This window comes from Eublepharis macularius, chromosome 17, assembly GCF_028583425.1.
Source record: "Eublepharis macularius isolate TG4126 chromosome 17, MPM_Emac_v1.0, whole genome shotgun sequence".
Lineage (NCBI taxonomy): Eukaryota > Metazoa > Chordata > Lepidosauria > Squamata > Eublepharidae > Eublepharis > Eublepharis macularius.
In genome coordinates, this window is record NC_072806.1 from 36,306,028 (window position 1) to 36,326,576 (window position 20,549).

Genomic DNA, 20,549 nt, shown 5'->3' on the forward strand with positions numbered 1-20,549 from the left:
GTCATAACTGGACACTGGCATATAATTTAACATGGACTCAGGTCCTTGGACTTGGGAAAAAACTGCCATTTTTAAGGCTTTTCAAAACAGCTGATGCTGTGTTTTGCCATAGTTGAGTTAGCAAAAATACAATTAAAAATTTGAAGGTTCTAGAAAAAAAAAAGACCAAAGCACCCCCCCCCCAAACTATCACTTTGTACATCTATTGGGAAAACCCTTTTTGGCATTTAGAAAATGGCAAGGGGGGGGGAATCCATTAATACATTCAAAGTTCAAACTCCTACTCCCTACAACTGATTGGAATTGAACATGGTGAATAAAAAGCACCAGCAAATTCAGAAGCATCACCTCTAGATGCCAGAACAGCACCGCTCTCACTGCCTCGCACGTCCCAAGGTCACTCTCCCAGGTGAGGCTATAAATATCACCTAGCCTTTAACATGCTGGGGCCCCTTGAACTTGTAAACGTGACTGACGTGGCCTTGAATTAGCACAACCTCTCCTGCTTCTCCCTTGCCCAATGCTACCTGCAGCAAGGGAAATGACTAAAGCTGGAACGTGGCTCATGGGTAGAACATCTGCTCCGGTATGCAGGCTCAATCCTCTGCAGCTTTCTGCTCTTGGGGAACTGGGTTGGGAGGAGGAAACCCCACCCCCTCTGCTCCAGGCCTTAAAGACCTGCTTCCCAAGTAGCAGGGCAGCTGTCTAACAGAAGGGAATCCCCCAGCAGTCAGAGCAGAAAAACATGGAGCTAGATGGACCGAGAGTATTACAAAGCTGCTTTGTAGGATCGCCTGCAGATGCGCGATTCAAAACTAAACCCTTACTCCTCTAGAAAATTTTAAAGGTAAATGCTGGGGACGAGGACAAAACCCAGTGGGCCCAAGGAAGCAGGTCCTTTCTTTTGGTTGCAAGAACCCTTCTCAGTCATTACGCTTTTCTACACACATGGGGAGAAGGCTTTGCATGCAAGCCACTGGATATACACACAATCACCATTTTGTCTGAAAGGGGCAACTCGGCAACTTTGATACACGCATCCCAGAACCCCAATTTTCCACATGATAAAACGTAATGACTAAAAAGGCTACGGCATGGATCATTCAGCAGAGCAGGGAAACTGAGCCCTTGAACATCTTATATTAGTTCGGTGGCTTCTCAGGTGCAAAACACTTTTCAGTGTGTGTAAGGGAAGGTAGAGAAACAAGGAAACAGAGGAAAGGGAAAGTAAAGACTGCCACAAATGAGAGAAGGAAGAAAAGTACATGTTACGGTTCCAGGTGAGAAAAGGGAATTTTTCCCCAAAACACAAAATAAAGGTTAAATTGTTAAACCAAACTTGGGGAGGGGGAATTAAAGCTACACCCTTCTAAAAAACTGTTTTTTCAGATCTAAAAAGAGGATGGTTTACTGTACCTGTTGAGCGTGGGTATGTTCCCTCTGTAATTAAACAACCACAGTTAGTTTTAGATTGGTTAGCAAAAGCCATCATTAAAACAATATTTTTTTAAAAAAAAAAGAATTAAAATCAGAACTGTCATTCAAGCTGGTATATAGAGCAGGTTATATTCACAGAAGCCCAAAAGAAAAATTGTATTTGCAGTAGCCAAAGTTTCAATACATATTTTAAGGCTGGAACCATGCTATTCCAGAAATAAGAGCTCTTCGCCTATCCAATGGCACAAAGAAGGGGGAACGGATCCTCCAAAAAAAAGGTGTTATGAAAAAATGTTTCACTTCTTAAAAGACCCACACTGTCTGGGACTGTAAAGGTCTTCCCCAAGAGTTCAGGGCCCACGTCAGAGAAATGTCAGGCTGAATTCCCACTGATATATCAATGCGATATCCATGTGCAATCATCCTGACAACCTGCTAACTACACCAGGTCTTCAGCATTACTATAATCTGGATTAAGGCCACAGACGATTACACAACACATTTTATAAACACACAGCAGAAATTTTTGTAAGAGATGTGGCTACAGTCTCTCTTCACAGGCACACTGTCCATCCAAAGGAGAGTTACTTTCCTAAGGATGGTGCCGTAAGTTACTCTTTTCTTAAAGGACAAATTTTTAATCACAAGTAGGTTTTTTTATAGAACAACATTTATGAGCTAACAGCAAGACACTGTGTCTCAAAGTAAAGCTGCATGTATGTTTAGAAATGCATTATGTGAAACAATAAGAATCATTGAGTTGGGGGGCTTTTTTCTGAGAAAAGAGGTAATGGAACTCAGTGGGTTGCCCTCAGAGAAAATGGTCACATGGCTGGTGGCCCCGCCCCCTGATCTCCAGACAGAGGGGAGTTGAGATTGCCCGCTGCAGCGGGCAATCTCAACTCCCCTCTGTCTGGAGATCAGGGGGCGGGGCCACCAGCCATGTGACCATTTTCAAGAGGTTCCCGAACTCTGTTCCACCACGTTCCAGTTGAAAAAAAGCCCTGTGGATGCCACACATTCATTCAGCTAACAGCAATGTGTCCTACTCGCAAGGAGCCCAAGCGAGGGGACCAGATCCACAGGATGCAACCCAACAACCCCATGATAACGTGCATCCTCTCTTATGTCACAGGATCGTTAGGGGAGACCTTACAGTTCAAAACATAGTATGGGGTCTTTTCCAAAGAATTGTGGATAGTTTTCCCTCAGGTTTGTGCCAATAAGACTATCTGATTTACAAGGAGCAAAAAGCTGTTTATCTGGTCAAACGATTTTTTTTAACCCCATATGCCAAACCCCCTCCAAAATAAAAACCTCAAGCATCAGCAAAAAATTAGCAAGAGAAAGCTGAAGGTATCCTGTACTCAACTAACAATGTTGAGCCCACTTCTCTGCAACGTTCCTCATTGCACTTCACACCCGCCCATACACGTGCATGCAAAAAAGAGAGAACAAGCCAGTCTTTGCAGCATTGGGCTGGTGGTATACCCATTTCACTGCTGGAATAAGCAGAAGCAGATGCAGAAATTAAAAGACGACACACTGCGAATCAGCAGCATAGCAAGATTTCTCACCACCCCACAGAGGCTGGAAATTATTTGGGATTTAACTGAGGGCAAAGCGCTATTGGAATAATTAAGAAGGTTGCTTTTGTAACAGAATAGGAATGCAGTCTATTGCAATGTTTACGTATCACCTTCCTTTTACTGCACCGCCTTCTATCTTTATAATCCACTTTCTGCACTCCTGTGTGTCATGCCTTAGACAGCTGGTTTGTTTTCATTGACTTCCAGTTCTGTAGTCCTATTGCATCATTCACTTGATCTTTTATGCTATCTGATTGAATTGTTGTCCCTATTTTGTCATTTGCCTTGAGTCCAACCAGGAAAGGCAAGCTATAAATCAAGTAAATACATAAGGTTTCGGAGACAGCAGAAAGGCAGTGAAGTCCCGTGTTTTGTCTGCCATCCTCTGAAAGGGAAGTTAGGACTGCAGAGCTCCAAATGACCGCTCTGGTTCGGTACGCCATCCCAACGTGGGTTATCACATGGTTATAAATTCTTCTTTGCAGAAGAATTTAAAAGAAAGGAAAAGCTGCAACTCTCACAATTGTAACACAAGGGCAGACCCACCAGTGCTGAAAAAAGTTCCGGCAATTCCCATGAACTTCCATTTTGCAGGGCAGAGGGCCTCTGAATACCAGGTCCAGGAGGGCAACAAGGAGAGGCTTGGGGGGGGGGCTCCAGGCTCTTGAACACAGGACCTCTGGGTCCTCCGAAAACAGCCTTCCCCCAAAGGCAATCCACCTTTGAAACTGAGGAGAGCTTTTTTCTTTAAAAGGGGGGGGGTTGCAGTATGGCTGGGGACGGGTGAGTCTGATGTTAAAAGTTTAAAAGTCTACCACACACAAGTCCTTAGTAGGTCTTGGCTACAAATATCTCTAAGGCGGATGTCAAATATCCTTACACTTTTTGTCTAGTTGACCCTCTTTACAAAAGGCAGCAGACATACTGCCTGTTCTTAAAGAAGGTGTTTTCTTTCCCAACAGGCCTAGCACAACCAGAGGAGGAACAGGCCACCACACTTCCACACCAAAAGGGAAAGGCAAGACACAGGGAGAACCACTGATAACACGAAGGAGAACAGCCCAAACTGGACAGCAAAGTTACAAACACAGCCCAGCTCTCTGCCCGTTTCTCCATAAAACATCCTAGCCAGCGAGCGCAAGAGGGTTTGATATTCCAGGTACGCCTTCCGAGAGAGATGGTTTGGCCAGTCCTTCTCTCATGTGCAATTTCAAAGGGATCTTCATACCCCCCACCCCATCAGAAATGGCATTTGGGTATCATATGCAACACACCAAGACAGCAAATTGATGATCTTTTCAGAATAACCAGCAGCGTGGAAAGCCAGAACGGCGATAAGGGAGCCACTCGCGGGGCTTACAGCACGGGGCGTCTCCTGAGCACGGCCGGTTGTAATTGACCCTGTGAGAAGCACCAGCTGCAACAAAGGCAGCTCGTTTTGCTCTCTGGCCCGAGGAAACAAACATGCATGCAGAGCATGTGCTGGGGAAGGAGGAGAGAGAGGATGCAAAAAATAAAACAAAAATCTCAAATCTGCCCCAGGGAAGAACCCTTTCTGATCTCAGCAAGGCTGATAAACAAGACCACCCACAAGAAATGGTTCTTGCACAAGCCCACTCCATCCAGCTAGACTGAAGATGGGCAAACATTTCTCCCAGTGAGAGGGACCAACCCCTGCATTGTGCTCCCTCGGCCCATTTCGGCTCTGTGACACCTATTTTCGGTAGTGTTTCAAAAACATGCCACGCTCATTTGATCAGAAGCAATGCAACCGCCTTCTCATGCTCCAAATAGATTGGGAGGAAAGTGGGTTTACAAATATTTTAAATTTGAAAACGCAAGAGAGAGAAATGTGCACACACTGCCACAGGGGATGAATGCATCTTCCCAGGACAGTTTCAGGTCTTAAAAAGACAATGCTCTGCATCCAACTCAAGGGGAATTACAACCAAGAGACTGAAGGTACATTACGGTCTCTAATTGTGATCGTTTCTGGGGGTGGGGGATGGGATTCACAATCGTGGATGATAAAGCTGTGAAGAGCAAAGGCCATAAGCTCAGCGGTCAAGCTCGTGTTTTAGAACAGTCAAGGTTCAGTCCCCAAAATCTCAGCTACTGGGGTGAGGAAATATCTTTGCTCAAGATCTTGGAGAGTCACTGGTGGTAACACAGGGTCCAGAGGTTAACTAGCCACAAGGCTCCACAGCAAGAGCGAACACTATCACGCCAGGTTCTAGCCCCAAGCAGTTCTTACATGTAGAAATGGGCAGGCGTTTTACACCTGTACTGGCCCCTTAGGACAAGATGTGCAGGTATTCCTCCGACGTACAGCAACTACCTTTACTACAACTCCGTGACGAGAACTGGACATTGGGAACAGAAATGCATATGTCTGTGCATTCAATTCACTCATCTTTCAGAATAAAAGAGAAATGAGAATAAAACACACACGGTCAAGTGAAGAAACGAGAGCAGGACCCACGAAGGCCCACGGGCTGAAATGGGAGGGCAAAGTTCTAGACCACAAAACAGTCAGGCTCTGGCACAGCCAGTTCAACCCAACATGCAGTTGGCCGGAGCAGTAAAATGAAGCAGCTGCTGGTGTAGCTGGAAAGCCCTCAAAGGGGTGGAGGGGATACGATTTGAGGCCCTCAAGACAACCCCAACCACTTCAGACAGACCCACCCCAACAGCTTCCCTGCCAGTCCATTCACTTGGACAGAGTGGGAGGGGATATATGGGAGGGGGGAGAGAATTACCCAGTTGTTCCACTATACAACAAAATGCAGTGGGTGGGGAGTACTGGGATAAGAAGCAGCCGGGGCAGCTGCAAAATACCTTGATCCAGCCGTGCTTGTAGTAACTAACAGAAATGAAGCACTGCGCCTTAAGAGAAATGGGGCTGGCTGACACCCCCACAGCACGCTTCTCCTGTTCTCTCGCTCAAGGGATCCCGGCCTCATGCATAAGTATCTGACACAAAGGTCCACCAAGCAGGCCTGGAAATGTTTATTCTGAATCCCACCCAATTTGCATATCATTACCCAGGGCCCACTCCACAGCCCCTTTCAATATCCCACTCTTCTTTGCTCTGGTGGAAGACCCTGCCTTCTCTCAGACAGGCATGCTAAGAGAGAAATGGGAAACTACAACTGTCTGCTACTTAATTAACATAAAACCCACAGCACAAAACTACAGGGATTTCCAGGGGTCCTGGAAGCCCTCGCCTTCCTGTATATCCACTGGCATTCCCCCCCACCCCCTACAACAGAGAATAGACCTCCCGAGTGTCTAATGATCCCCTCCTGAGAGGTCTAAGCTTATCTCCTCCAGGTTTTAACATAACTCAGAAGCCACAACACACCATGGCTGGTTTCATATCAAAAGTCCAGTGATTGACTGGGCAAGTCTGTCTTACTAACAACGGAGATGCTTCTATTTCAGCAGGCATTTGAGTCGTAGAAGCAGGTCCCCACGGAATGCAAGGATGGGTGGGATAGGCCTCTCTCTTGTTTTTCTTCCATCCAGGAAATAAATACATGTCTACACCCACAGTATAGGTATTGCACTGCTGATGTGGCTGGTTTCCAACTTTAAAGTACTAAAGGACTGTGCACTTTACAGTCCCACAGCAAGAATTCGGTAATAGAGAGGAAAGTCGGCATCTTGAGAAGCTCAGCTGTCATTTTGTTTTGCTAGCCTTTATGGCTGTAAAATGTCAATGAGAAGGTGTGGGGGCATCTCAGAATCCAGAGAAGAGAACAGGAGGGCAGCGTGCTCAACGACTGTGGGGGCAGGAGGCAGGGAGAGCTTCGGTACTTTGCACAGCCCTTTTCCAAATCTTCCTACAGTTAACAAAGTACAAACCATATATGTGCAAATATATGCAAGCATTTTTTATTTATACAACCCAAAGGAATGAATTTTTCTTGTCACAGGTCCTGGATTTTTTAAAAATAGTAAAAGTTTTTGCCACACATATTCTTTTTGATCACCCGTGACTCCTAAAAGGGTGGTTATGGGATGTTCTCTTAACAAAGAGAAAGTTCTCTAATCTGGCCGAAGTGTATTCTACAATTCAATGGGAGTGCAAGAAGGCAGATAGAATGGATTCAGAGGTGAAATTCAGGATCCAAAGTCTCAAATTTCATTTCTAAGAAGTTTCTAGTCCACATGGCACATCTATTTATAAGTATGAAAGCAAAGACTGCTGAAGGTGGGGAGTTGATTTTAATAAAATTTCCAGTGCGGGGGGGGGGGGGGCTGAGTGCCCCACAGAGCCCTTCTCCATGACTGTCAAGAGCAAAAAGTATGACAATAAAAAGTCCTGAAAATGAAAATTAATTAAAACAAATATTGTGTAAGAGTACATAATATCTTCAGGTCACAATATAGTGATCATCTGGATCCAGAATTTTAGTTAGCAGGTAGGGAAAAAGCAGAATACATAGAGACCTGCTTTTAACCAGCTACACACTGTGGCTTTGCAGCCAATAAAATTTAGCATGTAACTAGAATGGCGCCCTCAACTTAGCCAGTTTGCAGGCAGCGAAGTTGTAAAGGCTATTTTGACCGGGGTGGTGGTGGAGGTGCTGAAGTAAAGAGCAAGGGTGAAATTGTCATTTCGCTTCCTAGGGACCGTGTTCACCATTCTCTCAGCTGCCAAGTACTATTCTCTCCCCCCACCTCTTTTTTTTAATCAAAATAAGTCACTTCCTGCTCTCACTAAGGAAAAAATAGCACCTTGCAGCCATGGTAAGTCACTAACACGTAGTCCAGAGGCAGGAGCAGCAATGAAAATATGAAGAGGTATGATTCCGTGACAAAAAAATTTAGACCCACCAAGTCACGAAATGGCTGTTTCCACGCGTCCTTATAGGCATGGTCCTTATAGGCACGCGTCCTTATAGGCATGGTCCTTATAGGCATGGTCATAGAACTCTGGCAGCTTTTCCTCAGACTTCCTCATCTACGTTGGCAAAAGTTTGCCTGCTGTTTTGTGACTGCCTTTTCCACGTGTTTACTGAGAACGCAGTTTCTCTAGTGTTTTCTTCTGCTGCAGGTTGACAGAGCGGCATTTTTCCGTTCTTTGGCATACGAACGCTTAAAGAGCTCTGAAGAATCCTTCTATTTCCGCGCATGTGCCAAGTTAAAAAAAAAAATTGAAAGAGGGGTGGGAGATTTCAGGCCATAATGATGAAAGAGCAAAACCGCTTTTGTTAGGGACTGTGTGGAGACTGTCCTGGAACCTCACAGCACAAGGTAAAGTGCTTGTGAGGAGTGTGCAGATGAGCTGTTGGAGCGACTCAGAAAAACACACACCTAAAGCGGGAAAAGGGCAGGGACGACGAGTTTATGTGGAAACGGCCAAGGTTTCAACCAGGAAAATAAAGACCGCGGTTCAAATTTCAACTCTGTACTCATATTTAAAAAAATTACTTGGCTGATCCGTGCTTATCCTCACAAGCACTCTAGGTTCAAGGCTTGGCCAGCTGAAGAATTCTAGACAGCAAGACCGACCCTTCTCTGCCTTGAGAGTCTGGAAAGCCGCGGCCAGTTCGAGCAATAATACCGAGCTAGACAGGCCATGCTTGGAGCAGCCTTGTGTGCCTCTTTGTACAGGGGAAGGGCTTCGGCCCTCAACTGCAGAACCCACGCTTGCTATGCCAAAGGTTCCAGGTTTGACACCTCCAATAAAACAGTCTCAACATTAAAATATATCACTTGCCTTTCTTTTGTGGCTCGGTTTACAAAGTCATATTTTAAACCTGTCCCCCAATAACCTGCACATTCCTGCCCCCAAATGCCTGCAGCCTTCACTCCATTCAAAGCCTTAGTAATCCTGCTGTCCCTATGAAAACCTCTAGAGATGGTGTCTTGTCGCACAGGGAACGACGATGGAAGAAGCACAGGCTCAGGTTGATGCCAGATAGGCTACTTTAAGTGGAGGAACATCCAGTAGGTGCAAATTGAAGACAGCAGCTGCTGTTTAGGGAGACAGTGGATCTCATGCAGTTGAGGGTCTTTAAAAGATCATGACCCACACCTTGAATTGGGTGGCAAAAAACTGCCTGAGGAGGACAGCCTCCAGCACTCAGAGCATAAGCAGTTTCATAGGCTCATAAACTCAGGGTAGTAAGAACTAGGTCTTTGCAGGAGGGACCGAGACCACAGGCATCTGCAGAGAAAGTATCTTGGCTAGCAGGAGCTGGTGTAACCCCTATGAGGTCATTGGTTTAGCCCAGTGGGGCAGAGTCAGTAGCTAGAACCAGGCAGCTGAGGAAGAAGCTGGTTGCTGAGGAGCTTGATAATAATTAATGTGCTCTTATCACCTAGAATAAGGTAATCAAATGTGGTATGTGAACAATATGACTTAAAGTGGTGTTTGTTTACTGTGTTTGGATCATGTTACTGGGATTATATCGGGGCTTTTTTCTGGGAAAAGAGGTGGTGGAACTCAGTGGTGGAACTCAGGCCCGCACAATGACGTCACTTTGGGTCAGCTGGAACAAGGGGGGAGTTTTTTAAAGTTTAAATGGCCTTTGGCAAAAATGGTCACATGGCCGGTGGCCCCGCCCCCTGATCTCCAGACAGAGGAGAGTTTAGATTGTCCTCCGCGCCACTTCGGCATGGAGGGCAATCTCAACTCCCCTCTGTCCGGAGATCAGGGGGCGGGGCCACCAGCCATGTGACCATTTTCAAGAGGTGCCGGAACTCCATTCCACTGCGTTCCAGCTGAAAAAAAGCCCGGGATTATTTCTGCAGGGCTGTAATTTCTCAAGAAGAGGAAAAAAGCCTGGGCTACAGTTGCTTCAAATTGGAAGGATAGGGAAAAGGGACTCTGTCACTTGTCTGATTCCATTAAGTGGAACAAAGACATTGCTGGTTTAAAGTTTCTGTATGGTTGCACTTATGAGTTTAGTTAAAGAAAAAAAAACCAGTTGTATTGTATTAATTGCTAAAAGGTTTTTAAAAGGTTTTTTTTTTAACTTAAATTCGTGTGGAAGTTTGCTTCCTAAGCCCCCTAGAATCCATAGGCCCTTGGAGAGCAACTGCCAGTTAGAGGAGACAATTCTGAGCTAAAAGGGGACTGATGGTTCAACTTGGCGTAAGACAGCTCCACATGCTTGTCTTGAGATCACAGCTGACAACTGCTCAGGCCCTCTGTGGAAGGTCATTTGCCCAGCCAAACTGTTCTCTGGCAGATGTTCTGTCTTTAGTTAACTCTGCCCAACTCTTTGGACTTGAGCACTTTAAGGCAATCTATAAAAGACATGCCAGCTGAGAAAATGGGGGAGACATGGAGGAAGACAAAAATGAAGACTGAACAGTTGAGGAAGGAGTGCAGGATTATAAAAAATGGACCTCCAAAACAGCATGCAATTATTTGCAAATATTGTTGAGATGAAGAGAACAGATGAGACCAAATTCAATGGGCCATTTATATCATTGCGGAGAGATCTTTGTGCAGCTGAGCTTGGAGGACTCATTCATTTCAAGCAAAACCAGATTTTGAAAGGGGGGGGGAACCCGTTTCACGAGATGTACTGATGGATTCTCATTGAACCGAGACTAGGACTCATCGGCCAGTCCCACCGAACATAAAACGAGGAGGAGGACCAAATGAAAAGGCAAAGGATATTTGGAGACAAAGAAAGGAGAAAATAGCAGTTTTCCAAAAGGAGCTGCTGGGTAACCAGCTCCCCCGCCCCCGCCCCCTTTTAATTCCCCACAGATGCTCTATCGTGGATTAACAGCGGCACCCAGTGGCCCAAAGGAGATACAGCTGACATAGACGTGTTCTCTATTAACCATGATCCCAAACAAAAAGGTCTCCAACTCCCTCCAGCACGTTGTTTCCTTCCCACATGTCTGACTGCAATATTAATTCAGAAACACAGCCTTAGCGATATAAAATGTTACGGAAGGTACATCTTATCCTGTGGAGTTCACCCACCCTGAGCTGCTGTTCGGAGAGTGCCTCCGCCTTGGAAAAGGGCAAGCCAAGAGCAGCGGCTTCTACAGAAATGCATCAGACGCCTCTGAGGGTAGGTAAATTCTGCTGCACTTTTACATCAGAAGAGTGGGTCATCTATGATGCACGCGCACGCGCACGGCAGAAGTGTGTGAGATCCACCAATACTCGGCCAGGGCATCAGCCTGATCTACACATGCAGCAAAGTAAGGTGGTCTAATCCTGAGATGGTAAAATGGACATTGCTGCTGCGGACTGTAGGCGAGAGAACTGCATTTCCGAACACCGCCCTGTGCGAGAGCAAGGTCAGTAGCACCCTAAACACAAGATTTCCAGGGGAAAGGCTTTCAAGAGTCAAGCTCTCTTTAGGAGTTTTGAGTCTTGAAAACTCACTCCCCGGAATCCTTATCAAGATGGGTTGGTAAGGTAAAGGTAGCCCCCCCTGTGCAAGCATCGAGTCATTACTGACTCATGGGGGGACGTCGCATCACAACGTTTTCTTGGCAAACTTTTTATGGGGTGGTTTGCCATTGCCTTCCCCAGTCATCTACACTTTACCGCCAGGAAACTGGGTACTCATTTTACCAACCTCAGAAGGATGGAAGGCTGAGTCAGCCATGAGCCGGCTACTTGAACCTGCCAGGATCAAACTCAGGTCGTGAGCAGAGCTTGGGCTGCAGTACTGCCGCTTACCACTCTGCACCACGGTGCTCTTTTTGTATCAAGATGGGTAGTCATGTTAATCACACTAGAAATTATCACATTATCCAGCATGCCTTTCCTAATCTCCACCACATCAGCAAATAAACCTTCAGAAATGTGTCTTTCCTTCCCTCTAGGATTGATCATTTTTTAAAAAACCCAGCCCTAATCTTGGGCCTTTCACAGAAGCCTATAACACCCCAATTCAAGAGGAGATATTTTTCCTAGCAGGGAGATAAAGGAACAAAAAAATAAGCATTTGCTATGTCTCAGGCTGCTGTTAGAAGAACAAGAGGGTAGGCCCTGATTGGCTAGTGCCTGCAACGTCACCAATAAACCTCTGCCAACCCCCAGTGCAGTTTTGCACCATTTAAAAAATGTTTTAAGCGACAAATGAACAAAAAACCCCATGAATATTCATGCAGTGCACTTTTTAAAATAAAATAATTAACAGCCAGAAAACCCATCTCAGGGCAGGTAAGAGGAAGAGAAGTCTGTTGGGTGAACCAGTGTTTGAGCTTCACTGCCATGAATGCCCATCTACAGAGCAAGGCACACACTGAAGTTACACAACTGAGAAGACCAGGTGTTTATTCTACTGCAAAGTGCGTTAGTTTCCCTACAGAGACTGCACATGGCAGGGATTATACCTCATTGGAGATGCTCCATTTGCAGATCAAGCGGGAAAAGAGAGGTCAACCATTGCTGCAATGTGGAGTAAATCAACTACAAACATGTGCCTCCTCACAAGAGGGCACATGGAATAATTTAGAAATGGTCTCTGTTGGAGATCATTAACATATGCACCGATCCAGATTCATCTTCCACCTTTTGACATAACCAATGAATAACACCTATGATCTGATCTTATTTGCCATGGTTTCTCACAATTCAACAGAAGAGAGACCTCTAAAACTTCTGTTAGTTCTCCCTCTGTCCCCCCTCCCTCCACCATCACCCCGAAAATCGTTTCAGCAGTACCTGTTTGGGTGAGAGGTAGGTAACATGAACTGGAACTCTACCACACAGGTGCTGTCTTTCAGCTGGCGGTGCTGGACGCTGTTCAGCTCATAGGCAATGTATGCCCTTCGAACATACACCTGGGATTAAACAGCCAAAGAGAAACCACTTCAGAGCAATTTAAAGAATTGCAGTGTCCAAAGTTAAAACTTCCTCAAAGAGGAAAGTTAACACATCCAAGAGCCAATGGATTTTGATGTAGGGTTGTTTGCAGGAATTCAGTTTGCTTCTCACACATTTTGAGGTGGTACAAGAGTGTGTATGCTAAATACCAATACCTGAGCATGTGTTCTAAAGCATCCCCAATTCCATTCCAAGCCCTTGTGGCTTGAGAACATTAAGGTAATATTTAGAGAAATTTCAGAAGTTGGGGCGAAGGCCAAGAAAACCTTTGCATTCTGCAGTGTGCTTCCTTGCAACTTAGTAAAAGGAAACTAATTATGCACACCTGGAAAAGTGTTAGAATTAACTTCTCAGAGCAGAACCTAGTGCAAAAATGCTTTAATTTTTCTAGTTTTTAAGTACATAGTATTTAATTAGTGCTTTAGAGAAGTGACTCGATAGCCAGGGAGAGAGGAAGTAGCACGTAGAAAGGCCAATGTTCTAAAAGACAGAAATGCACATTTTTAAAAATTCTTTGAAACAAAAGGAAGCTTACCTCCAGAGCTGCCATTCTCACCACTTGGTTACTGTGATAAAAGAAGTTTGGAAGCACATCAAAGATAGACGTCTCTGAAAGAATAAGTTTCTAGGAGGAGGAAAGAAAGGAGCACCTTTTCAAAGAACAGAATTCCAATCTTATCTTTGCTACAGTCAGTTAGTCAATACCTTTATTGGCATAAAACAAAATTAAGCAAACTTGTATTTAAATATACAAAATACAATCAGAACTTATATCTTATAGTCCCTAATTCTCATCGCAATTAGAAGAAATCTCACTACTGAGAGGGCAACATCTTTGCCGCCTACATAAACTACGGGCAGGCTAACTGGTGGTGTCGTAAATTCAAATGAAAATCTGTTCTCCCACCCATGACGTTTAGTTAATCCAATAATATCCAAAGCTCCTGTAAAATCAAGGCTCCCATCTAAAAAGGAGGCTCACTGCTGTGCCTCTGTATGAATTGCAGTTCTGGCCTTGCCACTTCCTAATCAGTTCTTGGCAGGGGTGGACACTGTGCCTCTGCATCACATGTAACTGAGTGATCAAATGTACTTCTGATGAAGACATGCCACAGGACTACCTGTTTCCTGGATGAATCTTCCCACTGCATCTCTGCAGTAGTCACTGTTCTGGCTTTGTACTTCCTGGTCAGGAGTAGAGTTCAGAATAGTGTTTCTCACAGAAATGGAGGGGTTGCTCTTTAAGGGCATGCAACATTTATCCTTTCACACTCTAAAATGGCACCTTTCTAGCCAGAAGAGGGAACTGTGACTCGAAATGTGGTGGAAAATGCGTGTTAAGGAACATTACCCATGCTTTGGCATGATATCTGAACTGGCAAAGCATAGTTATGATCAGCTAGCTAATCAGAATCAGGCACCTTAGCTAGAAGTGGATGGACAAACCCAAATGAAAGCAAGATTTATACTGAAAATTGATGTTAAAGGCAAGTCCTGCATCTGAAGAGTAGCAGACCCCTGGTTTTAAGCTTAGCAGCTCCAAAGGACTCTGGAGATAAAGAGAAATAATAACTGAAAACAAGTACCACCAACAAAAGCTTTGCATGCTGAAAAGCACGGGAGAAGTTATAGCTTAAATTCCTGCTTAATACCAATGCCCATACCTGCAGGTTCTCAATGCAGAACTGGTGTCCGTACATATCAATAGCCGAAAGGAAGATGGACTCCACCTGGTTGTGCCGAAGCTCATAAGAAGGCAGGTGGGATGCAATGAGCACCTAGAAGAGGGGGAAGGATACGGCAGCATTGTCAGATAGGGCATTTCGATCTCCCAGGCAACTGGATTGGGGCTGCAGAACAGAATTCAAACCCCAGCTTGGCTAGGACTGTTTTAATAATGAATGGGCTTTAATGAATAGCAATTAATGAATGGCATTTATTTATTTATTTGATTTATATACTGCTTCTCTTAAGAGCTCGAAGCAGTTCACAACTATTATCTCAGTTAAAACCAATACAAAACCTAACACATTCAATAAAATCACAACAGACAGCATAGTATAAATACTTAACCGCTGTAGTCCCAACCCTACCCCTAACATAACATATAGATAACATAAAATTGCAGGTAGATATAATATACAGCAATCAGCTCTGACTCACAATAAGAGTATTAAATGCCAAAAGCACACCAGAATAGTTGTGCCTTGCAGAGTTTCCGAAACATCATCAGGTCCCACTGAGCACGAGTGCCTTCTGACAGTGTATTCCAAAGTGAGGGGGCCACAACTGTAAAGGCCCTCTTCCTGGTGGAAGAAAGTTGTACCACCAAGAACCACCAGTAAGCCCCGCAAAGACGAACACAGTGGGCAGGGGGTTCATACTGGGAGAGGCAGGCCCAAAGGTGTGAGGGTCCCAGACCGTGACGTGAGAACCAACATGCATCTGACGAAGAGAGCTGTGGTTCTCAAAAGCTTATGCTACGATAAATTTGGTTAGTCTTAAAGGTGCTACTGGACTCTTTCCTATTTTGCAACTACAGACTAACACGGCTAACTCCTCTGGATCTATGACCATGGAAAACCTCAAGGCAGTTGTCAAAGGCCATGCGTAGAGGAGGGTTGGGGACAAAACCAGTATCTCCCCCCTCAAAAAATACTGTTCTAAACCTTGAGAGGGGGAGACAGGCACTTCTCTCCCCCCACGGCTAATCTCAGAGGTGGGGCAGATCAGTTACAACTGGCAAAACTGTGCGAAGAGATGGAAGGGTTTGATCTTTGCCCTTCTCCTTCCAGTGCCCATCCAAATGAGAGCCCCACACAATTATCACTCCTCTTTTTAGAAGGCTGGGAAGATCCAACGATGGATCTGCCAGGGTCTCATCTCGTTAGGCCCTTAGTAGGAGCAGATGGCAGCCTGCAACTTGGAAGATTCAGAAGGAGGAATTCTAAGCCAAGGAAACACTGAGGCCAAAGAACTCTCATTTTTGAGAAACGAAGCCCTGGAGAGGGACCCACCTCACCTGCACCCGGCTTTAAGAGTCACAAACCAGCGAGAAGAGGGAAAGGAAGAACGGCACCACGATGCCCAACAGCAGCACTATAAAGACCTCTGGAAGATCGGCAGCATCCTTGGCGTGCTGCTGAGAGGTTCAGTAACTCTGAGCAGTTCAAGGGCAGAGATTGCAATTTGGCAGAAGACGGAAAAGGTCACAGAACAGCTTCAAACGCCTGCTCATTTTCAGTGCTCATGCACTGGAATTAAGGGGGGGGCAGGCCGAGAATTCTCCCCCCCCCTTAAGCTAGCCTCCCTGCTGCAAGACTTTTAGAATGGAAATCAGGATAGTGCAAAGAGGAAACAAGCTTCCAGGGGGGTACAATTATTGAGAGACAATTAGATCCTTCTCGGTGTTTCCCCCCACTATTTTAATTATATAGACGAGCCACTCGCTACAAAGATGGGCTTAAAGAGAGCTCTCCAGGTGTACATCTGGTATTTAAATTGGAATCTAAGATGAGTAACCTTGGGAAAAAAAGGGACACACAGATTTTTTTTTTAATTTCATTTCTAAAAAAGAAACTAATTTCCAGCTGCCCCCAGGGAGCCACTCACAGATATCGCTTCCTTCTCTTTACAAGCCATGTATCTTTTCCCTCATGAATTCCAGGCAATGCATCCTGTTTTGTTCTGAAGATTCCCATCAATGCATTATTGAAGGCAGCTTTCCATTCCTAACCATAACAGTTATGATTGGTGCCTTTCTTATTTAGGTGGTGACTAATGCCTGGTGAACGGAACTTCCCTTACCTGCAGATCTTCCCTTACCTGTACGGCAGGTGAAGCATCGAAATGGTAGCTCCCAAATAGGAACCAGAAGTTAGCGCTGAGTTATTCTCGTGTTTTTCCCAGCCTCTTATCCATGGTTTCTTAATATTTTTAAGATGCTGTTCTATACCAAGCAATTGCTCATAAAGCATCCAAGCAACGGCCTTTAATTTCTCTAGTATTAGCCTGCTCACCAGTTAAAGGCACAACCCCCTGGTCTGTGGACCCTCTGAAGTAAGATGAGTGGTCTTCAGAGACAGGGCCTTCTTAGTAGTAATGTCTCTACCTAAACCAAACTTTTTAAATCTTTTAAATTTTAGGCATCAGATGAAAAACTTTTTTTTAAAAACTGCCCAGGCCTGCTGAGAATGCAGTCATATTTCAAATGGATGATTACCAGTGAAATTGTTTTATACTAAAACCTGTTCTAGTGGGTTTTCAAGTACTCCTGTTGAAACTGTTTGTTGTATCTTTTGCTACCGTTTTATGAATGTGGGCTTTTTATAGAGTTTGCTGTATCCTGCTCTTTGCTGGGCAGAGTTTATGGGGAATGCAGCTACCAGGAACCCTTACATTAAATCAGTCCCACAAGCACTGGGAACAGGATGGGGGCAGAGCGCAGACGCACACCCCGCTGGAGCTGAACAGAGGAAACAACTGAGCGGCGTAAAACCTCCTTCTTGTGCCACATCCACATGACCTGTGCAAAATCCAGCAGAGCTCACCACTGGTCAGAATTAGAAACCTTCTGAGAAACGTACTAAGAGGAGGAGGAAACAAGCAGTCTCGTCTCCCCCAGCATAGCTCTGCCAACTAACAAAACTCAACATTTCCTCTTGACCTCACCTGGCTCTGGCTGCTCCCAGATCAGGCCTGAATCTTCCCTGGGGAACCGAGACAACCTGTTCTCTCTCTCCCTCCCTCCGCTCATCTACCTGCCTCACCAAGATGCTGATCATCCTTCCTGATCTCGGTCAGCCGTACGCCTCTCTTCTCTGACAGTCTGCGTTTCTGCGTTCCGTCTTTGCCACCCTGGCCGGCAGGCTGAGTCTGCCACTGGCGGTTCATCTAGGTGGCCATGCAGCTTATGCTCAAAAAGCAACGATGCTGGCACTGGAGCAGCATCCCCGCCTAAAAGGCTGAACCCTCTCCACTTCATTTGGCAGTCTCAAAGTGCACAGGCCAAGGACTGAGGATGGCTGTACACTGTCCTATGGAAGAGCCCTCAGGAGGCAGGTCCCACCGTTGCAGGAGTGCTGTCGAAGCAAGCCGGTTTGTCTCAGGCTTGCCCCCCATCAGTCTTGGAACTGGCCTGCCTCCACTCCTCCTCGCTGCCCAGCTGACCTGGGGAATCGGGGCGCCAGTCCTCCTCCCTCCTCCCTCCCCCTATTCCGACTCTGCAAAAAGGAGGAAGAGGAGCAGCACAAACGACGGCTACCTGCCTGGTCTCTCCCCATGGGACTCTCTGAGCAAAGAAGCACGTTTTACTCTCTGAGTAAAGAAGCACTCCCTTTTGTCATGCAAGTTCCTGCATTATGTGAGAGGAAGAAAAAAGTACTCTCAACTCACTTTTCTTAAACGATGCATAATTTTATAAGCCTCTACCATGCCCTGCAAGTCACCTTTTTTAAAAACTGAAAAGCTCCAAATTGCTTAACCTTTCCTCACAGGAAAGGGCCTCCAACTTTAAAAGGTTGCTGTAAGGATTACAGCAAGGTAATGTCTGAACAGCGCCCTAAACACTTGACAAATCCGAAAGATCACTACTATGCCTGTCAGAATACTGGACTGACAAGTTGTGGCAGTCTTTTCCATCACCAAACCTCACCAAAAGAAGAATTCGAATTTGTCCAGTATATCAACTTAAGCATCACTAAAACTCCAAACCTAAAACCCCCCTCAAAAATGCTGACTTTCTTTATCCTTTCTTAATTGAATTGCATGCATTGTGGAGTGATGTATTTTTGTAAGCATGGTGTAGTGTGACTAGAGCCAATGTGGTGTGGTGGTTAGATACTCAGGGTAGGATCTGGGAGACCCAGGTTCAAATCCCCACTCTGCCATGGAAACTTGCTAGGTGACTTCGGGCCAGTCACACAGTCACAGACTAAGCTACCTCACTGGGTTGTAATTGCTTAGCTGATTTCTAAGAAGAGTAAAAATTTAGAGGTCTGCTTCTTTCCCCCCGCCCCCCATTGTTGGTCTAAAGGCAGTTTGGGGGAGGCTGCTCTTGACACTTCCAAGGTTACAGCCACTGCGTTATCATAAGCTGGGCATTCAGCCAGTAATTAAGTGTGAAGCTCAAGTTGTTCTTGTCCAATTATTCCAGTTGAAGCCGATGAAAACTCTTTTAAAAGAATTAAATTCTGTATAAACAAAACCGCAGAGCTGCTTAGAAGCAACCCTATCTTGACGCCATCTTTTCCCCTTCCATCTGCTTCACAGGGTTGTTACAGTAAGGATAACATGGAGGAGAGGAAAATGATGCAAACTGTTTTGGGTCCCCATTGGAGAGAAAAGTGGGGTATAAAGGAAGTAAATAAACACAGCCGCTTTCACTGCTGATCATATAACTTCGTTTTGAGGTCCAGCTACAGAAGTTTTTGGCCAAAAGAATAACCAGGTTATATTGATGCAGCAAATGGGATACTGGGGGAGTCTTTCTGCAATCCTACATTATTATGTATTTAAAACATTTTATACTCGGCATGCTCAACTTTGCTCACAAGGCAGTCTCCAGTCATCTGATTTAGAACAGCTACAATGCAACAGTAAAAATAAGCAACAGGGGGGAAATCTGCAGCCGAGTACGGGAAAAACGGAAACATCAAACAATAATCAGGCTCGCTGAAAGCTCATTAACAAGTTAGGGTCACCAATCCGGGCTGGGGGAAATATCCCACACACATCTAACGAAGCCACCCAAAAACAGGGGAAAGCAGAAATGTAGTATGAAACGATGGATTGTCGAAGGCTTTCACGGCCGGAGAACGATGGTTGTTGTGGGTTTTCCGGGCTGTATTGCCGTGGTCTTGGCATTGTAGTTCCTGACGTTTCACCAGCAGCTGTGGCTGGCATCTTCAGAGGTGTGGCACCAAAAGACAGAGATCTCTCAGTGTCACAGTGTGGAAAAGATGTAGGTCATTTGTATCTACTCAGGAGGGGTGGGGTTGAGCTGAGTCATCCTGTAAGAGTTTCCCAGGGTGTGGAATGACCTACATCTTTTCCACACTGTGACACTGAGAGACCTCTGTCTTTTGGTGCTACACCTCTGAAGATGCCAGCCACAGCTGCTGGCGAAACGTCAGGAACTACAATGCCAAGACCACGGCAATACAGCCCGGAAAACCCACAACAACCATAATATGAAACGGTCCACCCTGTATCCTCCAGGAGTGTGGAAAGAACAGCCCTTACCTGACGGGCTCGCAGTGCCACCTTGGCGTTGGTTGTCTTACTGAGTTGGGTTAGCTCTGTCAGAATATTGATCAGCTCATCTGTCAGTGTCGGATCTCTGCCACACAGCTGATCCTAGGGAAAATAATTGTTAAAAATGAGTCTGCAAATGTTGGTCCTCGGGGGTACAGAGAGAACACGAGCGAGGTGACCTCTTTCGCTCTCAAGACTTGGAACGTGCCAGCCACCCACTGAATCCAAGACACATCAAGTCCAACAAAGAGAAGGAGGTCTTCAAAGCTATCATGACTGACCTGTTGAATAGTGGAAATACCTATGGCTCAGGGGGAGAGCTCCTGCTTTGCACACACAAAGATCCCAGGTTGAATTCAAACAGGAGATCCTGGGGAAAGCCTGGCAAGCCAACACCAATCAGAGCAGACTACACTGAATCGGACTGGGTTTGCTCAGGATAGCAACGT

The 20,549-nt window shown here is 45.5% G+C and overlaps 1 protein-coding gene across 2 annotated transcripts in view; it reads right to left on the bottom strand.

Moving 5' to 3' along the window:
- The window catches only part of ACACA (acetyl-CoA carboxylase alpha), a 297,390-nt gene that overhangs the window by 145,979 nt on the left and 130,862 nt on the right, over window positions 1-20,549 (bottom strand). The window contains exons 26-30 of one of the 2 annotated variants that reach the window (XM_055001998.1): window positions 20,089-20,202; window positions 14,511-14,624; window positions 13,382-13,471; window positions 12,685-12,803; window positions 1,417-1,440 (exon numbers count right to left, since the gene is read on the bottom strand). In XM_055001998.1, the coding sequence (XP_054857973.1) occupies window positions 1,417-1,440; window positions 12,685-12,803; window positions 13,382-13,471; window positions 14,511-14,624; window positions 20,089-20,202 (461 nt within the window). The remainder of the gene's footprint in view (window positions 1-1,416; window positions 1,441-12,684; window positions 12,804-13,381; window positions 13,472-14,510; window positions 14,625-20,088; window positions 20,203-20,549) is intronic. The other variant, XM_055001997.1, reaches the window with a different exon arrangement.